Source organism: Cherax quadricarinatus, chromosome 18 (genome assembly GCF_038502225.1).
Source record: "Cherax quadricarinatus isolate ZL_2023a chromosome 18, ASM3850222v1, whole genome shotgun sequence".
Lineage (NCBI taxonomy): Eukaryota > Metazoa > Arthropoda > Malacostraca > Decapoda > Parastacidae > Cherax > Cherax quadricarinatus.
This window is the reverse complement of record NC_091309.1, coordinates 18,769,077-18,784,604: the sequence shown is the minus strand read 5'-3', so window position 1 is coordinate 18,784,604 and position 15,528 is coordinate 18,769,077. Positions and strand designations below refer to the sequence as shown.

General features: G+C 36.1%; 2 protein-coding genes across 5 annotated transcripts in view; one reads left to right on the top strand and one right to left on the bottom strand.

The window, feature by feature from the left end:
- LOC128689427 (uncharacterized) overlaps positions 1–13,768 on the top strand; it is a 321,743-nt gene extending 307,975 nt beyond the window's left edge. For all 4 annotated transcript variants that reach the window (XM_053777694.2, XM_053777693.2, XM_053777695.2 and 1 more), the window contains 3 exons: positions 1,051–1,252; positions 1,716–1,907; positions 3,643–13,768. In XM_053777694.2, the coding sequence (XP_053633669.1) occupies positions 1,051–1,252; positions 1,716–1,907; positions 3,643–3,791 (543 nt within the window). In that variant the 3' untranslated portion in view covers positions 3,792–13,768. The remainder of the gene's footprint in view (positions 1–1,050; positions 1,253–1,715; positions 1,908–3,642) is intronic.
- A 766-nt stretch (positions 13,769–14,534) lies between these two features.
- Positions 14,535–15,528, bottom strand: part of LOC138852876 (COMM domain-containing protein 3) — a 33,137-nt gene continuing 32,143 nt past the window's right edge. Inside the window, exon 5 of the mRNA XM_070086313.1 lies at positions 14,535–15,083. Within this exon, the coding sequence (XP_069942414.1) occupies positions 15,044–15,083 (40 nt within the window). The 3' untranslated portion in view covers positions 14,535–15,043. The remainder of the gene's footprint in view (positions 15,084–15,528) is intronic.

Here is a 15,528-nt window from a genome sequence, read left to right as displayed (position 1 = left end):
TTCCAGGTAATATAGTTGAGAACCAGAAGTTTGGAATCAAACACTTTTCTGTTTAGTAGTCTGTACTGCAGACTTGAGATAATACCTGTATTTTCCCATCGATGGTGGACTATATTTTTGGGGAACCAATTTAGTTTTCAGGACAGACTGATGAAGATTATTTCTTACTTTGGAAAGTAGCTTAAGTGAAATAAAAGGTGAGGATCATTGAAGCATGTATTAAAAACACATGCTTGATATTCAAATGTAAGGAATGATACCCCTACACAAACCACAGGGTAGGCATCTTATCTCCACAAACCCACTATGTACTGTGGCCCTTGACTTCGTCTCTGAAGTCAGCCAGGTATAGTGCCTCTTAGGTAAATTCTTCACATGAATGATCACAGAGAAGATCTGCAGTTTGAGAGTAGGTCACGCTTGCAGGGTATCCTGCTAATATCTCTACATTATTATATTCACAGGAAATCACTAAACCCATAAGTGTCATACAGTGCCTGGGAAATGGGAGGTAATCAGATTTGATCCGAGGAAGGGGGAGAGAAGCTCCAATTTTTCAGATCAAGACTTTCACCGGCATCAAGGTACTTTGTTAAAGGGTCATCTCTGTTCAGCTTGCAGCATGCCTTTGGCTTTGAACTACATTTTAATATTCCCTAGGCTCTAGCTTTACCATAGGTTTTATAATCACTGGGATGGCATTGGTGACATTTTAGTGGAGCCTTTTATTATGAACAATTTGGTGGTTTTGAATAGATATCAGATTTTAAATTTTAACCTTTTATTTTTCATGACTACAGTATTTAGGTTATTTTAATTTTTTGTTAGTACTGGTATGTAAATAGTTTTCTGTTTGACTGTGCAAAAGTGATTTGTATGCAGTGCTGAATAATGTATGAATACCAGTACTCTGCAAATTCAACAGCCCTTACCACCTCCTCTTTTCCCCAACCTTGGGTAGATTTGGATACTAATGTTAATTATATGTATACAGTAGTCTGATTATGTTAAGGTTTATCTTAGGAAAATAATTTTTGTTTTGTTTTGCAGGTGTACGTGTCTTTCATAAACTACTTACCGTCACTTTCACTTGAGATTGGTGTAGGAAGAGAAACTCCATTTCTCTACATCATCGTTGCCTCGTTTGAACTTGTAGCCAAGTTATTTACATCTTTATTCTGTGACCAGGGGTTGATGCAACGTCGCTACTTTGTCATCATTGCTTCTGTTAACTCTGTCTTGGCAAACTTAAGTGAGTGCCTTAACATAAAAATTAGTGATTTAAATACTATCATTTTTAGCAAGCTCAAAGTTGTATTCAACACTTAGATACTTTTATAAATCATGTGATGCTAATATGTTTTTGTATTTTTTTTTTTTTTTTGAGTCTAACATCATACTGTATTTCAAGGAGTGTTTCTAAAAAGAATTGAAATGTTATGTGGGTGGAAGCTTATTGTCCCCAAATTTACTGCATGGTGTATCATGCAGTACAACTCTGTCCCTGTTCAGCATGATAATGGTAAACAAAATTTCACGAGTGTTTTATTGATGACGTGTGATGTGAATGTGTTATAAGAGTCTAATGTATATAGAGTACATTAATTACATAAAATGCACTTTTAAATTACTGTTTGAAAAGGCTAGACTTGTCATTTGTAGTGAATTATTGCATATACTGTATCTACATTATGACTTTTTTTCTCTCTCCTCAGCAATATCATTTGCCTGGAATTTTTTAACCACGGGAGCTTGCTGCGCTTGGTACGGCTTCAGTGTAGGTACCTGTATGTCTGTCGAACCAGTGTTGCTTGTGGAGTACTTAGGGTTGAAGCTTTTACCACACTCGTTTGGTTTGATGCTCTTCATTAATGGAATTGGTGGGCTTCTACTCATACCCTTGACTGGTAAGGATTCTTTTCATTTTCAATTTACAGTATATATATATATATATATATTTTTTTTTTCAACAAACCAGCTGTATCCCACCAAAGCAGGATGACCTAGAAAAGAAAAATGATTTTTTTTTTAATTTAGTAATTTATGTAGGAGAAGGGGTTACTAGCCCCTTTCTCCCAGCATTTTAGTCTCCTCTTATGACATGCATGCTTACGGAGGAAGAATTTTGTCCCACTTCCTCATAGAGATAAGAGGAAATAAAGAAGTACAAAAACTATTAAAAAAAAGAAGAAAACCCAGATGGGTATGTATATATATGCATATACATGCATGTGTAGTGTGAAATAAGTGTAAGTAGAAGTAGCAAGATATACCTGGTATCCCACATGGTTGAGACAAAAAAAAAAGACACCAGTAATCCTACCATCATGTAAAACGATTACAAGTTTCCACTTCACAGTATATAATATTACAGGGAAATATTTTATTTTATGTATTGCATGCTGGTACAGTATATATCTCCCAGTTGCCCCACACAGGTCTTAAAACCCTACCTTTGATATACCTTTGATGAGTTCCGAGTCTCTCTACTCTCAGAGCCCGGCCGTGGACCATTACTCATACATTACAGTATGGTATATCCATTTTAGACAAACGAGTGGGTTTGGCTAATGACCTAGTGCTTGTTGGCTGTCGGTTGTAAAACAGAGATGTTAATTAAATACAGCAGTATACACATATAGGAAACACTCAGAATACAGTAGTTCAAATACCAGTACAGGATAGTGTATCTGGTTTTGAGTAGTGTATGGAAAAACTATGGCCATTAATCAGTACAACAATATAGTAATAGGAAAAATAGTAGTAGGAATAGAAAGAAAAATTAATGCTTTGTCCAAAATTTTTGATTAATAAAACTGTAACATGGAGAATATTTGCAAAGTTGGATTTTCCAGTGTACTATATTTCCAATGTACTATTTCTGAAATTTTAGTTAATACAGGTCATTAATGGTACTGGTATTATTCAATGTGTATAGCTACTCTGTAGAATAATTTAATAGACTCAGTACTCCTGTTACCATTATTCCCTCATTTACTCTGTGGAAAGTCCTGACTGTGAGAGTAGTTTTTGGGAGTAGTGTACTGGTAGTTAGTAGGTACCCAGGAGTTATTCAACTGGTGTGGGTCACATCCTGGGAAAGAAAGCTGAAGGAGCCTAAGGAAACAAGCCAGTCTAATGACTTATTGGGTTATCCTGGGTTACTAACTCTCCATGTTAATACAGGCAAACAAAATCATCGTCATCAATTAATCACATTTGACCATTTTGCCCATGTGGTGCATTTTACAATCCACATAAAAAAATCAGTCCGATAAGTGCCTGAAGGTACTGTAGTCATATTTCATCAGAAGAAGGTAAAGGCATATATAGGTTAGAATCTATAAAAAAAAAATTCTTAAGATTCCTGTGAAAAGAGCCTTTACGTTGTCGGAAAAACTCCCCTCAGTTGCATTGTGTTTTTTTTTTTTAGTCCATAGTTTTCTCCCAACATATCTAGTATTAAAGCACATTTTACACTTTTAAATACAGTAGCCTTCATTTAATATTCCACTATAATTTAAGGTTGACAAATATAAATAGACTGCTGTACATGTTTTTATCCTCATAAGGTTTGAAATGTTTGACACAGTATTATACGTACAGTATTAAAATTTCTAATAATTTTTTTTTTTTATGCAGGTTGGATGAGCGATATGGCAGGCAACTATGTCATAATATACTGTTTTATTGGAGGCATTTCTTTAGTTCCTAGTCTTCTTTGGTGCTCAGTGCCCTGTTTCACCAAAACCTCGGATATTCCTTCCACATCACCCACTGACAATGTTTAGGGCTACATTATGTATAGAATTTTCAAGAGGTAATCAATTAGTACAGTGAACTTCCAGTAGCTGTGAAAAAAAAAAGTTTTATAAACTTGATACAAGAGTTTTTTGAGCTTGACACTAATAAATTATTGAAGAAAATGTGACTGACCAAAAAAACCTTTGTACAAGTCATTATGTAAGTTTTATTGGTTTTCAGGCCTATTGACTACAAGGTCTTTAATTAAGACCGCTTGTAACTTTTACACCACCAGTCAGATACTCTTAATTCCTAGATTAGGGATTAAGGTGAACTCTTGGCATACATTTGCTGAGATAAACACCTGTTGATGTATGTAACCTAGGCAAGTTTTAACTAGTGTTTACTTGAGGAAAAAAATATTAAATGCTGTATGAACTATAGATGAGAAAGCCCCATATGTTGCAAATTTACTGCTGTCATAAAAGGTACATTAATCCAAATAAAAATCAGAGAATAAATATGTATGAATGTGTGCTCCAAATGCTTGTGTTACCAGTGCTATAGCTTATGGAAGCAACACTAAGAATGGAGTGAGGTTCGAACCCCTCTCCCATTCTGTGAGTTGTTCACAATCATGGCATTACAATTTTACAAGTCATTATTATAGAAGCACTTCAAGTCCTCTTTTTAGGTAGCTAGGAGTGTATGTGCTGCATTAATTTCTGTCAAGTTTTAAGCATTATTTGCGTAAGAAACTCTCACTTCATGACATGGCACATTGTCATGCTACAGAATCTAGGAGTTTCTCCTTTCTTTTTCTCAGAGAGCAACACAGACATTGCAGAAATATCCAAGTAGTATTGCTGATTGACTATTGTATCTCTTGGAAGAGATTCATAATTCACAATGCCTTCATACTTGAAAACATATGGAACATCATCTTTACAGCTAATTTTTGTTGGTGCTATTCTCCTGGTTGTGGTGAGGCAAGTGTTTTCCATTCCAAGTTCTGACTCATTTTAGTATCACACATTACTCTATTGCATTCATCATAGCTTGCAAATGAGCAGAGAGTTTGAGAAAAAGAGGTCTAGGCCAGTGGTTCTCAAAATATTTTAATTGCCTTTGAGCAACTGAAAGTCATCATCCATCCCTCCTTCCCCCCCTGACTGTCAGTTTTCCCTTAAATGTACTTTATACATGAAAGTCAGATATATATGTATACTGCACATGCATCAGCTATCATATGCGGTAGAACAATGACAATCACCAATTTATCACTAAAATGACAAAATTATTTATGTAAAAAATGAAGATGCACAACAATGATAGCTATAAATAGGACAATAATGAAAGTGTACAAATATTTTGCACACACAAGGCAGTGACCACATGAAACAGAATAGCCACACCAGTATTGGAGTATTTATGCTCAAGTCATGCTCATTGTATAGCTCAGAGACAGCATACTCATGTTTTCCTGGAAAACTGAAATCATTCTGTTTCATTACTGCTTGCAGAGCAATGACACACATGTTGGAAATGCTAGTTCAGAGGCTCAGCCCAATGACAGTCACGCAGACAAGTATTGGACCTATGAAATCTGAGCTTTTGTGTTAAAAGCAGTTAGCACCACATGTAAATATGTAGGTTGTGTCAGCATTATGATTAAAATGGAATGACAATAAGGGAAAATTCTCTTGTGCAAAGTCTAAATACCATAATAAACACACATGTTCATTTCAGATTCCCAGATTTTCTTTAAACATTTACTGTTTATTATAGCCTACCATGTCCCTCAGGTTTTAGAACCACTAGTCTAGAAAAAGTATTAAGGAAGTGAACATGCAGTATTTAGATATTGGTGAGTGGATGTATCCGAGGATGGCTCTATTAAATGTGAGCTAATTTACAGAATAGATGAGGGTAAAAAAAATTAGCTTGAGTGTTAAGGCATTATGAAAAGTTTTTGTTGATGGATGAAAAAAAATGTATGAAAGAGTATAGGGGCACTAATGCATTTGTATTGTGAAAAGTAGTTTTTAAAGTGTTGCAGGAAGGGTTGTACTTCATGAGACACTAAATGTCGTGGTGGTCATTCAGCACAAGAAATGGAGAAAGTTTGTTCTTCCATCTGTTAATCACAACCCAGTCTCTGACCAGGTGGGCTAGGAGACAGCTGGAGACAGTAGAGATATCATATTTAAAATTGATTGTGTGTGGTGTGAATATCACGCATTAGAAAATGATTTAGTTGTATAAAAGGTACAGTTCAGAGAGGAGAGAGGGGTGCAAGGTAGGTTGTTTAAGAGGGTGTATAAATACTGGGGTGGAGGAAAGGTAGTGGAGGAATAGGAAGGTGTGAAGGAGGGACAGAGAGGTAGGGATTTGAGCATCCACTAAGCATGTGCAAGTGTGTTAGATCAGTGGAGACGTATAGTTCTTAGGATTTGACAAGCTGTTTGAAAGCAGTCTAGTTGAAGTTAAGTTGTGGAGGTGATAATTGTGGAGCTTGCATATTGAATGCAGTTGGAAATGTAGTTGTCTGAGCACTTCCAGATATTTTTCTTCTTAGGATCACCCAACTTTGATAGGAAATGACTTGTGATTGCTCAAGATTGGAGCCTTAACACATACCCTACTCAACTTCCAAAGGTACCTTGGGTAATGGGTAACAATTTTATATCCCAATATTCCTGTCAACTATAAAGGAAAATTTCATGCCATCAAGAATGTAACAAGAGGTAGGAACACTGTGGGTTTAAACCAGCTTCGAGTGGGTTTTCAAGTGCACAAGTTACCCCTGTCCTGTAGCCATGAATGAAGTTTAGGCAGAAAGCTATCAGTGAATCCACTAAGTGATGAATTCCAGACTGGCAATAACCCCACCCCCTCCCCATCCCCAAGTCAAATTTATCATAAGACACATGGGCAACATTTGAGTGGAGTGGTGACTACAAAATAGTATAATTATGGCAATATTTATAGCTGTATGCCTATTTTTATTTACAGGTGTGTGCTATAGCACACTACTGAGAGGAAAATTTGTGAAACATGGGTATACTTGATGATGGTAGGAATCTGTACCAGTCTCTCAATTTTCATAGGAGTTAAATGTTTAGTCAATATTTTGTATTGTATCTCTACCTAACAAACTATTTAAATGATAGTGCTTGGTAAGGTATGTAATTACTGTTCTTGCAAGTGATAAAATTGAGAGGTAATGTGAGCACAATATACCTGACACTGTGATAGCAAATTCTACCAATTTTTTAACAAATTTAAGTGTGTAACTGATATTTTTCCTATTACATAATGCATAATTTACATTCTGTACACATATCTTACAAGAAGGTGAGGAAAACAGGTATTGGTGTGTACCATTTTTTATTTTTACTGAAATGTCTTGTTTTGGAAATTTTTGCTTCAGATTTTTATGGTAGTGACTGTAGTGAGAATTTGTTTATTGACTGGAATGTAGGTACTGTACATGTAAATGTTACCTGCTGTCTGAGTTTGCAAAGGCACTGAGTACTGCCTGATTTTGGGTTCCTGTCAGAGGTACATTACAATCCATTGGATTTAGTGTTGTAGTTTTCAACTATATTAATGTCTGTGGTACTAGGATAACATGTGCAGTGAGTTGTTAGTGTGCACCCACAGTTATATGGGTAGTTTCAATTTGTTGTTTTAGGCCAAGCAAATTTATATATCTACGAGCTTGTGCAAGAAACATATCTTAAACCTCATGCAAATTACCATATTGCTTAAAAAAGAAGTTTATTCACATTAGGCATTATTGTGAGGCTACCTATTTCACTTCTGCGATGAATATGAATGACTGATTTCCATAGGCAAGATAAAGAATATTAGTGTTATAAATTTGGTTTCTTTTTATATTAATATAAAAGTGGGTTGACCAATGCCACTTCATATTGAGGTTGAGATATTGGTTGCTAAGTATCTCCATTCGTTCATGTCACTACAAATACAGTACTAACCTTACTAGATTGTTCTAACATCAATTTACAAATGAACCTTTATAATATTTAGCTGTGTACTGCAGTACCTGTCACATTTTTTCAGTTGGTTGCTGGTGAAAATGCAAGTTTGATGATGTGAACACTTCACAGAGTTGCAGGTCAATGTGCATGTATAATCTTGCCCCTCTACACAAGATATTTTTGTAAAGGCATTGAAAGTTACATTGCTAGTAATTTTTAACTTAAAGAAATTAGGGCATTTCACATCTAATGATATCAATTTAACTTGTACTCAAGATGCTGTCAGTGCTTGAGTAGTAAGATTTCAGATGGAGCTGTGGTAATGTGCCTTTCTCTGAAAATATTCAGCAGTCCCTTAATTCCAGTTTCAGAACCACCAATTTTATTTAATGGAGTTTAGACAGTGAGGAATTTTTGTTCCATATAATAAATAGTAAACAAAAACTTAAGAGGTCTGCACTATTCATTACAGTGATTATGTAATTGCTTACTGTCTTTATTTTGTTTGATATTTTTACAAGACTTGATTTTTTTATCAATTATATAATCGGGAAAATAATGTGCTGAAAAATACTCCCATAACTTTTTTTTTTTTTTCAAAAATGTGGTAAGTGTAAAATATTTTATTGTAACTATACAGATTTCCTTTGTCTTGTGCAAATTTGCTACTATAGAATGTCCATTTTATATCGAATTTTGGATGTGTGATCTACGTTAACTATGTAATTTGGTGGTTCACGAAATGTGTTGATTCTTGTGCTGAATTAGGTGTTAATTACCTGATTAAGCTTGTTACAGTTATTGTGGGTCTGGAATGCATTACATTAATTAAAGCAAAAGACACCTGCAGCTTCATACAACCTTCAGTTGTCACATAAGGCAAAGTTAAACAAATTTCTTTCTTGCTTTTGCATATTGTACTGTACATTGAAACAGTAAGTTTTTAGATTTTAATCTCTTGCATTATGTCCATGTATAAAATTTTGAACTACTTTTCCTCTTAACTGGCCAACATTGATTTAAAGACATTCTTTCTTTGATGCATTGTTTCCTCTAGGAAATCTGCATCCTTGATGGAATATTCAAAAAGTCAAGTGTTCCAGACTTCGAGGCACTCAAAAATTTGCATAGAGTTTAGCATGCTAGTTTGGCCATTATAATCATAAGTGTCACATATTTGCATTGAGAAGCCTTGTGCTCACTCTGCGCACTGCACTTGGCAAACCCAAATATATGAGGGAGTAGAACTGGAAAACCCCTTGAAGAGACTACATTTAGGGTAATGAAAAAATAGCTAAAGAATGGAATTTTTTAGCAAAAGGTACTGTGGAGGTGGATTATTGTTATATTAAAATATAAGCATTAAACTTTTATGGGTCTATATATTACTGCTGTAAAGGTGGAGAAAAATGGAGCAATCCATTTAGTATTAATCCAGTGAGTTTATTCAAAGAATCATATGTGATAGCCTACTCTACCTATAATAACTTTATATACCACTGGAGACAAATCCTATGGATTATAATTTTCACCAGCCAGGTCTGAGACTGTCCATGCAGCCATCACCCTTACTGGCTAGACCAAACAGTGCTTAATGCGATGGTGCAATATGTTCATTAATTATACGTTAAGTGCCATGTGAAACTTTAAATGCCTGCCAGTGATCCCAGACTATATTATCTAGTGGATGTTACACATCTTGATATGACCTAGGTCAGTATGTTTCAGATACAGTATATCATATCACATTTTTTCTGAAATATACCAGTAACATGAAAAATACCATATCTTTACTCTGTGAACTATTTGTTGAATCTACCCTTACGCATGGGTGTATCTCATTCACGTGTACACACACCTAAGAGCTGGAGCTCAGCTTCCTCTAACACAGGTTAGGTAATTACAAATACACATACATGCCTTCATAATAACCTTATGCCTTAGCTTGGTACCAAACCTAGGCTCAGCAATTTACCAGCCACATTACTGGTAATCAGTCATTACTTGCCGTCCATTCTTGATCCAAGAGACTAACGGGCAGTAATTTGAACTGAAGCATGAACGTTAATTCAGTTATGTGCTACTCAAGAACTGTTCACACTTCATAACATGGTCCTTAACCCTTTGAGGGTTGATCCCATAGTTCTGTGCCATAAGCTCAGCTCACTGAGATAAGCTGTGAGCAGTAAATTTGGGCCTAGATATGAGAGAATGTCTAGGTAGTAAGTGTGCACCATTTAAAAAAAAATCCTGCAGTAAGCAGTGCATAATGGGGGGGGGGGGGGGTTAATGACTTTTTGGCATCAAAAAGCAACTTTGGGGTGTATTTTAATTTGTTTTTTTATGGTTGTATTCCTGACTTCTTGGTCTCATTTGATAGAATGGAAGATATATTACAGAAATAGAGATGATTTTGATTGGTTTCAGGATTGAAAGTGTCTTGATACTGAGCTCAAAGTAGCGGAAATTTTCGATTTTTGCTGATATTCCAAAGTACACAAATGACGTCGCTTGTCCATCTATCCAGTCTAATGCACTTTTAGGAGTGCACTGACGTTATTTACACAGTTATTACAATAATGCACTAGTCTCCATAACAATAAATTTTCTACGTGTGAATAAAAATTCTAAATGAAATTCATGTGTAATATTGGACAGGCCTGGGGACATGACTAATGAACAGAGGAAATGTTATTTTAGAAATACAATGGAACCCCGAATTTCAGCCACTCTGAGTATCGGCCACTTGGAGTTTCAACTGCTTTTTTTGGCTAAATTTTGCCCCGAGTTTTGGCCGTTGCCCCGTGTTTCGGCCGGCGTTCCAGATCCGTCTGCCTGCATGCCTTCCCGCGCAGGTGTCATGAGCCAGTCTAGCTTTATTTATGCTTGAGTAAACATTACCCTGCACACTCATCTGAACATTTCACAAAAAATTCATTGTGTTTAGTGCTTGTTTATCGATTGTGACTGTGAAATGAGCCACCATGGGCAATGGTGGAGCCAACAAGAGTCTTTAATAAAGGTACGTAATTGTGATTTTAAATGTTTATTTATGTATTGTATTACTCGTTTAATACTATATGGGCTGAACCTTCTTAAAACCCTTGCTCATCTTTCATGGGGAGCTGATTGCCGAACTCTCCTTCGCCTACATTCCATCCTCATTTTATCGAAACTTGATTATGGTGACCAGATGTATTCAGCGGCCTCTCCTGCTACTCTCTCTAGCCTTAACCCCATTCATCATCAAGGATTACGTTTATGCCTTGGTGCTTTTCACTCTTCCCCTGTTGAGAGCCTCTATGCAGAAGTGAACGTTCCATCCTTATCCGATCGCCGTGATGCCCATTGCCTTCGCTACTATGTACGCTCTCATGATCTCCTCAATCCTTCCATTTATAGAATGGTCACTGATATTAGTAGACATTCTTTATTTGTTTGCCGCCCCTGTTTACTCTGTCCCTTCTCTCTTCGCCTACATTCGCTCTTGTCTTCTCTTCAATTGCCACCTTTCTATGTTCATGTAGCATCTCACTTTTCCCTACCCCCCTGGGAAGTTCCAGCTGTTTGAGTCTGTTCTTTCTCTCTCCCTTGCTCGAAAGCCCAACTGCCTACTGTCGCTTTCCGCTCTCTTTTTCTTGACCACTTCCACTCTCATTCTCATGCCATTGCAGTGTACACAGATGGCTCTAAGTCTTCTGACGGCGTAGGATTCGCAGCAGTGTTTCCGGACAGCGTTGTACGAGGGCATTTACTATCTTCGGCTAGTATTTTTACTGCTAAACTGTATGCCATTCTTGCAGTACTTGTATGTATTGCATCTATGCCTGTGTCATCATTTGTGGTTGTCTCAGACTCCCTTAGTGCTTCACAGGCTATACAGAAATTTGATACACCTCACCCCTTAGTCCTCCATATCCAACTTTGGCTACACCGCATCTTTACCAAGCATAAAGATTTTTTTTTGTTGGGTCCCTGGTCATGTTGACGTACAGGGCAATGAACAGGCAGACACTGCTGCGCGGTCAGCAGTACATGACCTACCAGTTTCATGTAGAGGTATACCATTTACGGACTATTTTGCTGCAATAGCTACCCACCTTCACACCCGTTGGCAACAATGTTGGTCTACTATGCTCGGTAACACACTTCAATCTATTAAACCGAGTATAGGTTACTGGCCGTCTTCTTGTCACCAGTGTCGAGGTTGGAAGACTACTCTCTCCCATCTTCGCACTGGCCATACTCGTCTTACTCCTCTCTGTGAGAATTGTCAGGCTCCATTATCAGTCAGCCACATTCTGTTGGACTGCCCACTTTATCAACGAGCACGCAGAATTTACCTCCGTCGTCGTCTTCGCTCCGCTGCTCTCTCTTTACCTTCCCTTCTCGCTGATGGACCCACCTTTCATCCGGACTCTCTCATTGACTTTTTGACAACAACTGACTTACTTCACAAACTCTGATGCCTTCAGCCCTTTCTACCTCAATCTCTTGCTACCCTCTACCCCCGCACTATCCCCTGCCCCGCTGTTTTCTGTAACCTACTGATCATCCCTCCCCCCTTCTGCCGCCCAATACCCTCGCTTCCTTCCCTACCCTGCAGCGCTGTATAGCCCTTGTGGCTTAGCGCTTCTTTTTGACTATAATAATAATAATTAATACTATATGTATGTTTTAAGTACTATATGTATGTTAAACTATAGATATTCTTTAAAAAATGTATTTTTTGTGAATATTTTTGTGGGTCTGGAATGGATTAATTGTATTTACATTACATGTATTTCTTATGGGAAATATTGCTTCGACTTTCAGCCATTTCGAGTTTAGGCCTAGCTCCTGGAAAATATTACGGCCGAAACTCGGGGTTCCACTGTATCTGCATGGTTTATTCTGGACCCTATTTTGAAATTGGCATTTTTTTTAATTTTGTCTAAAATGGGTCAAATTACCAGTTTCCGATGACTTTATTGGGTAGTTGAAGTTGTTGAAGGGGCAGTTTCTTGTACTCGGTCAATAGAATGGAAGGCATACTAGCAAAATAGCTAAGAATTTGGTCAACTGGAATAATGTAATTGGCCTAAAATCAGACTCAAACTAGGCAAAATCGCTGATGCGTAAATATCCCTGATACAGCAAAATTCGCAAAAGCATAATTTTGTCAATTTTCCACCAAATTTGGTACTTTTTGTTTTATTACTTTCAGAAAGATTCTCTACCATAAGAATTTTTTTTTTTTTTAATTTTCCTACCATGAAAGCAAGTTTGAGAGCAGGGGTCCCGACCCTCAGGGGATTAATGGGCTTCAATCCAATATTGGGCTCTGATGAAACTACAATTGGCTTAGTCATAATGAGTATGGAAAATGGGTAACATGGACTTGGGAAGAGTGTCTACTGGTTAAAGGGTTTGGCTACACAGTGTTTGGTATAGTTGCACTCTTAAATATGGCCCTATGTTTGCTTGCCAGCTTGTGTATAAAGTTGTTCTGCAGTTATACGGTGCTCTAGAACCATTAGTTCAAGAATATATACCGGTACATACATACATATACATAAATCATAGATGAACATCTTTTATCTCAGGCTACATAATGCACTACCATATCAAAATTAAGCCTTTTCACTCAAGATAAAAATAAATATAATTGATTATTAGATTTTGTGTAAATATCATTTATCACTTTAAATGCTATACATGTATTTTTTCACCAACATTGAAAAAAATTATCTCGCATGAAGCTTTATAACACCATATCCTGCTTGTAAACTTAATTTCTTAAGCATTGCAAAATGAAACACATTTGCCCAAGACTACTGTATCAGTAAGAATTACTTGCCAAGTACATTAATATATTTTGTGGATTAATAATCTTATACAGTACTATCATTTTTTTTCTTTTGCATTATTAATTACCAAAGATATTTGTGATTGTTTAAACTTATAACTTTTTTATGACAAATGGCTACATATGTAATATTTTCTGTATACTTTTCTCATAAAGTATTACCAATTTACTGTTTGTCTTATTGAAGCAGTCCCAATATGCCTATAACCTTACTTATTTTTACTGACAGTTTATGTAAAATATGATGTTCAGGCAATTTTTTATGGCAGAATTTAATTTATAAGAATATGCAGCACAATTGCATAATCACAGCTTCATGTCATTGTGAATATGGACCCAACTGAAGAGTGTGCAGTAAGTTTCCTATTATAATCTTTAAAAAGCACAAAATACTGCATTTGGCACTACGTACAGAACCAATACCAGCCCTACTCTGGTGTAGCCTATGTTATATGGTAGTACGGTATCTAAAATGTGAGAATTACAGTAGTACTGTATATGGCTTACTAAAAAAGTTGAAAATCTGTATAAAGAAATAGTGCTTGTATATGTACAGCTGTATAGCCCTTGTGGCTTAGCACTTCTTTCTGATTATAATAATTGTGTATGTACACAATTTTACGTCATCCTGCTGCTGGATGACATGAGGGAGAAAATTATCCGAAAGACAGTGTAGTAAGAACCCCAATAGCTCTTGCTAATGCCAAGGTTGTACTGCCAGGAAAAGGTGCTTTGGAAAACTAAGGGAGCCCTAGACAAATAAAGTACTACAGTATTTACCTAGCAAATGATGAATCTACATATACCAATGTCCCATGTGTAGAGTTCCCTGAAATCACACTGGAATCTTATAAAACAATTCTTTAGGTTATGAGCAGTAAGAAAAACTTTGAAAAAAAAAAAAAAAAAATCATGCTAATGATAATAAAAACTCATTTTGAATATAGAAATACATGTATTACAATTATCAAATCAAATGCAATAAAATACAATACCCTGTTAATAAATTACCATTGCATAAATTGGCACTTGTGAAGATGGATAACTATTCATAATCTGAATACATACGACTAATGACAATACATAAGGAAATAACAGATATCAGAAAAAACTGTGTAGATCTTTGTGATATTCCTGCACATATAATAAATAACTACGAATCATCAAAATATATTCTCTACTTTTCATTCTCCACATTTTAACACTCTAGATTGTCTAAACACTTCATTTTATTCAATTAATAACTTGGTTAATAAAAATACCCAATACAATGAGGGGAAAATGAGTATTATGATTAATAGAAATGTGCCAAACCCAGAGAAAGGGATATTACATAACTACACATGCCTGCACTAAAGCAACTTTTTAGGATTCCTGGCAAAACTACTGTATTTCCTAACATTATGTACTAATTAAATGTTAACATTAAGTAGTTCTCATACAATTAAATGAGGATATGATGCATCACTTGAGCAGCTTCTGATCTGTATAAAATGAAGAAAACTTATCAATCTGAAATATTATCTTCTTGCTTTATAAGAGTGATCATTACATAATTTAATACTTTTTCCTTTTATCAACTGAAGGGAGACCCCCATTATAATGGAAACCTGTCTGTCAATAGCTTCGAGATGGCGATCCTCACTCAATATGGTTACATGGGCATTTGATAATTAATCAAGACTGCTACAAAACTGACATCTTTAGGGCTACCTTTAGGGAAATTTATTTTGAAGAGCTCTCAATTTAAGGAATTAGAGCTGTCTGAGTTTTGCCTTTTCCTTGGACCAATCTGAATACCCCCTTATGACAATGAATGAAAGAAGTGTGTCATTTTGATAAGACGTGATTTTTATAAGACTTTTTTTTTTTACTTCTACCATTCATTTTTTCTCCATGAACACTCATCCAATGCAAACCAGCAACACT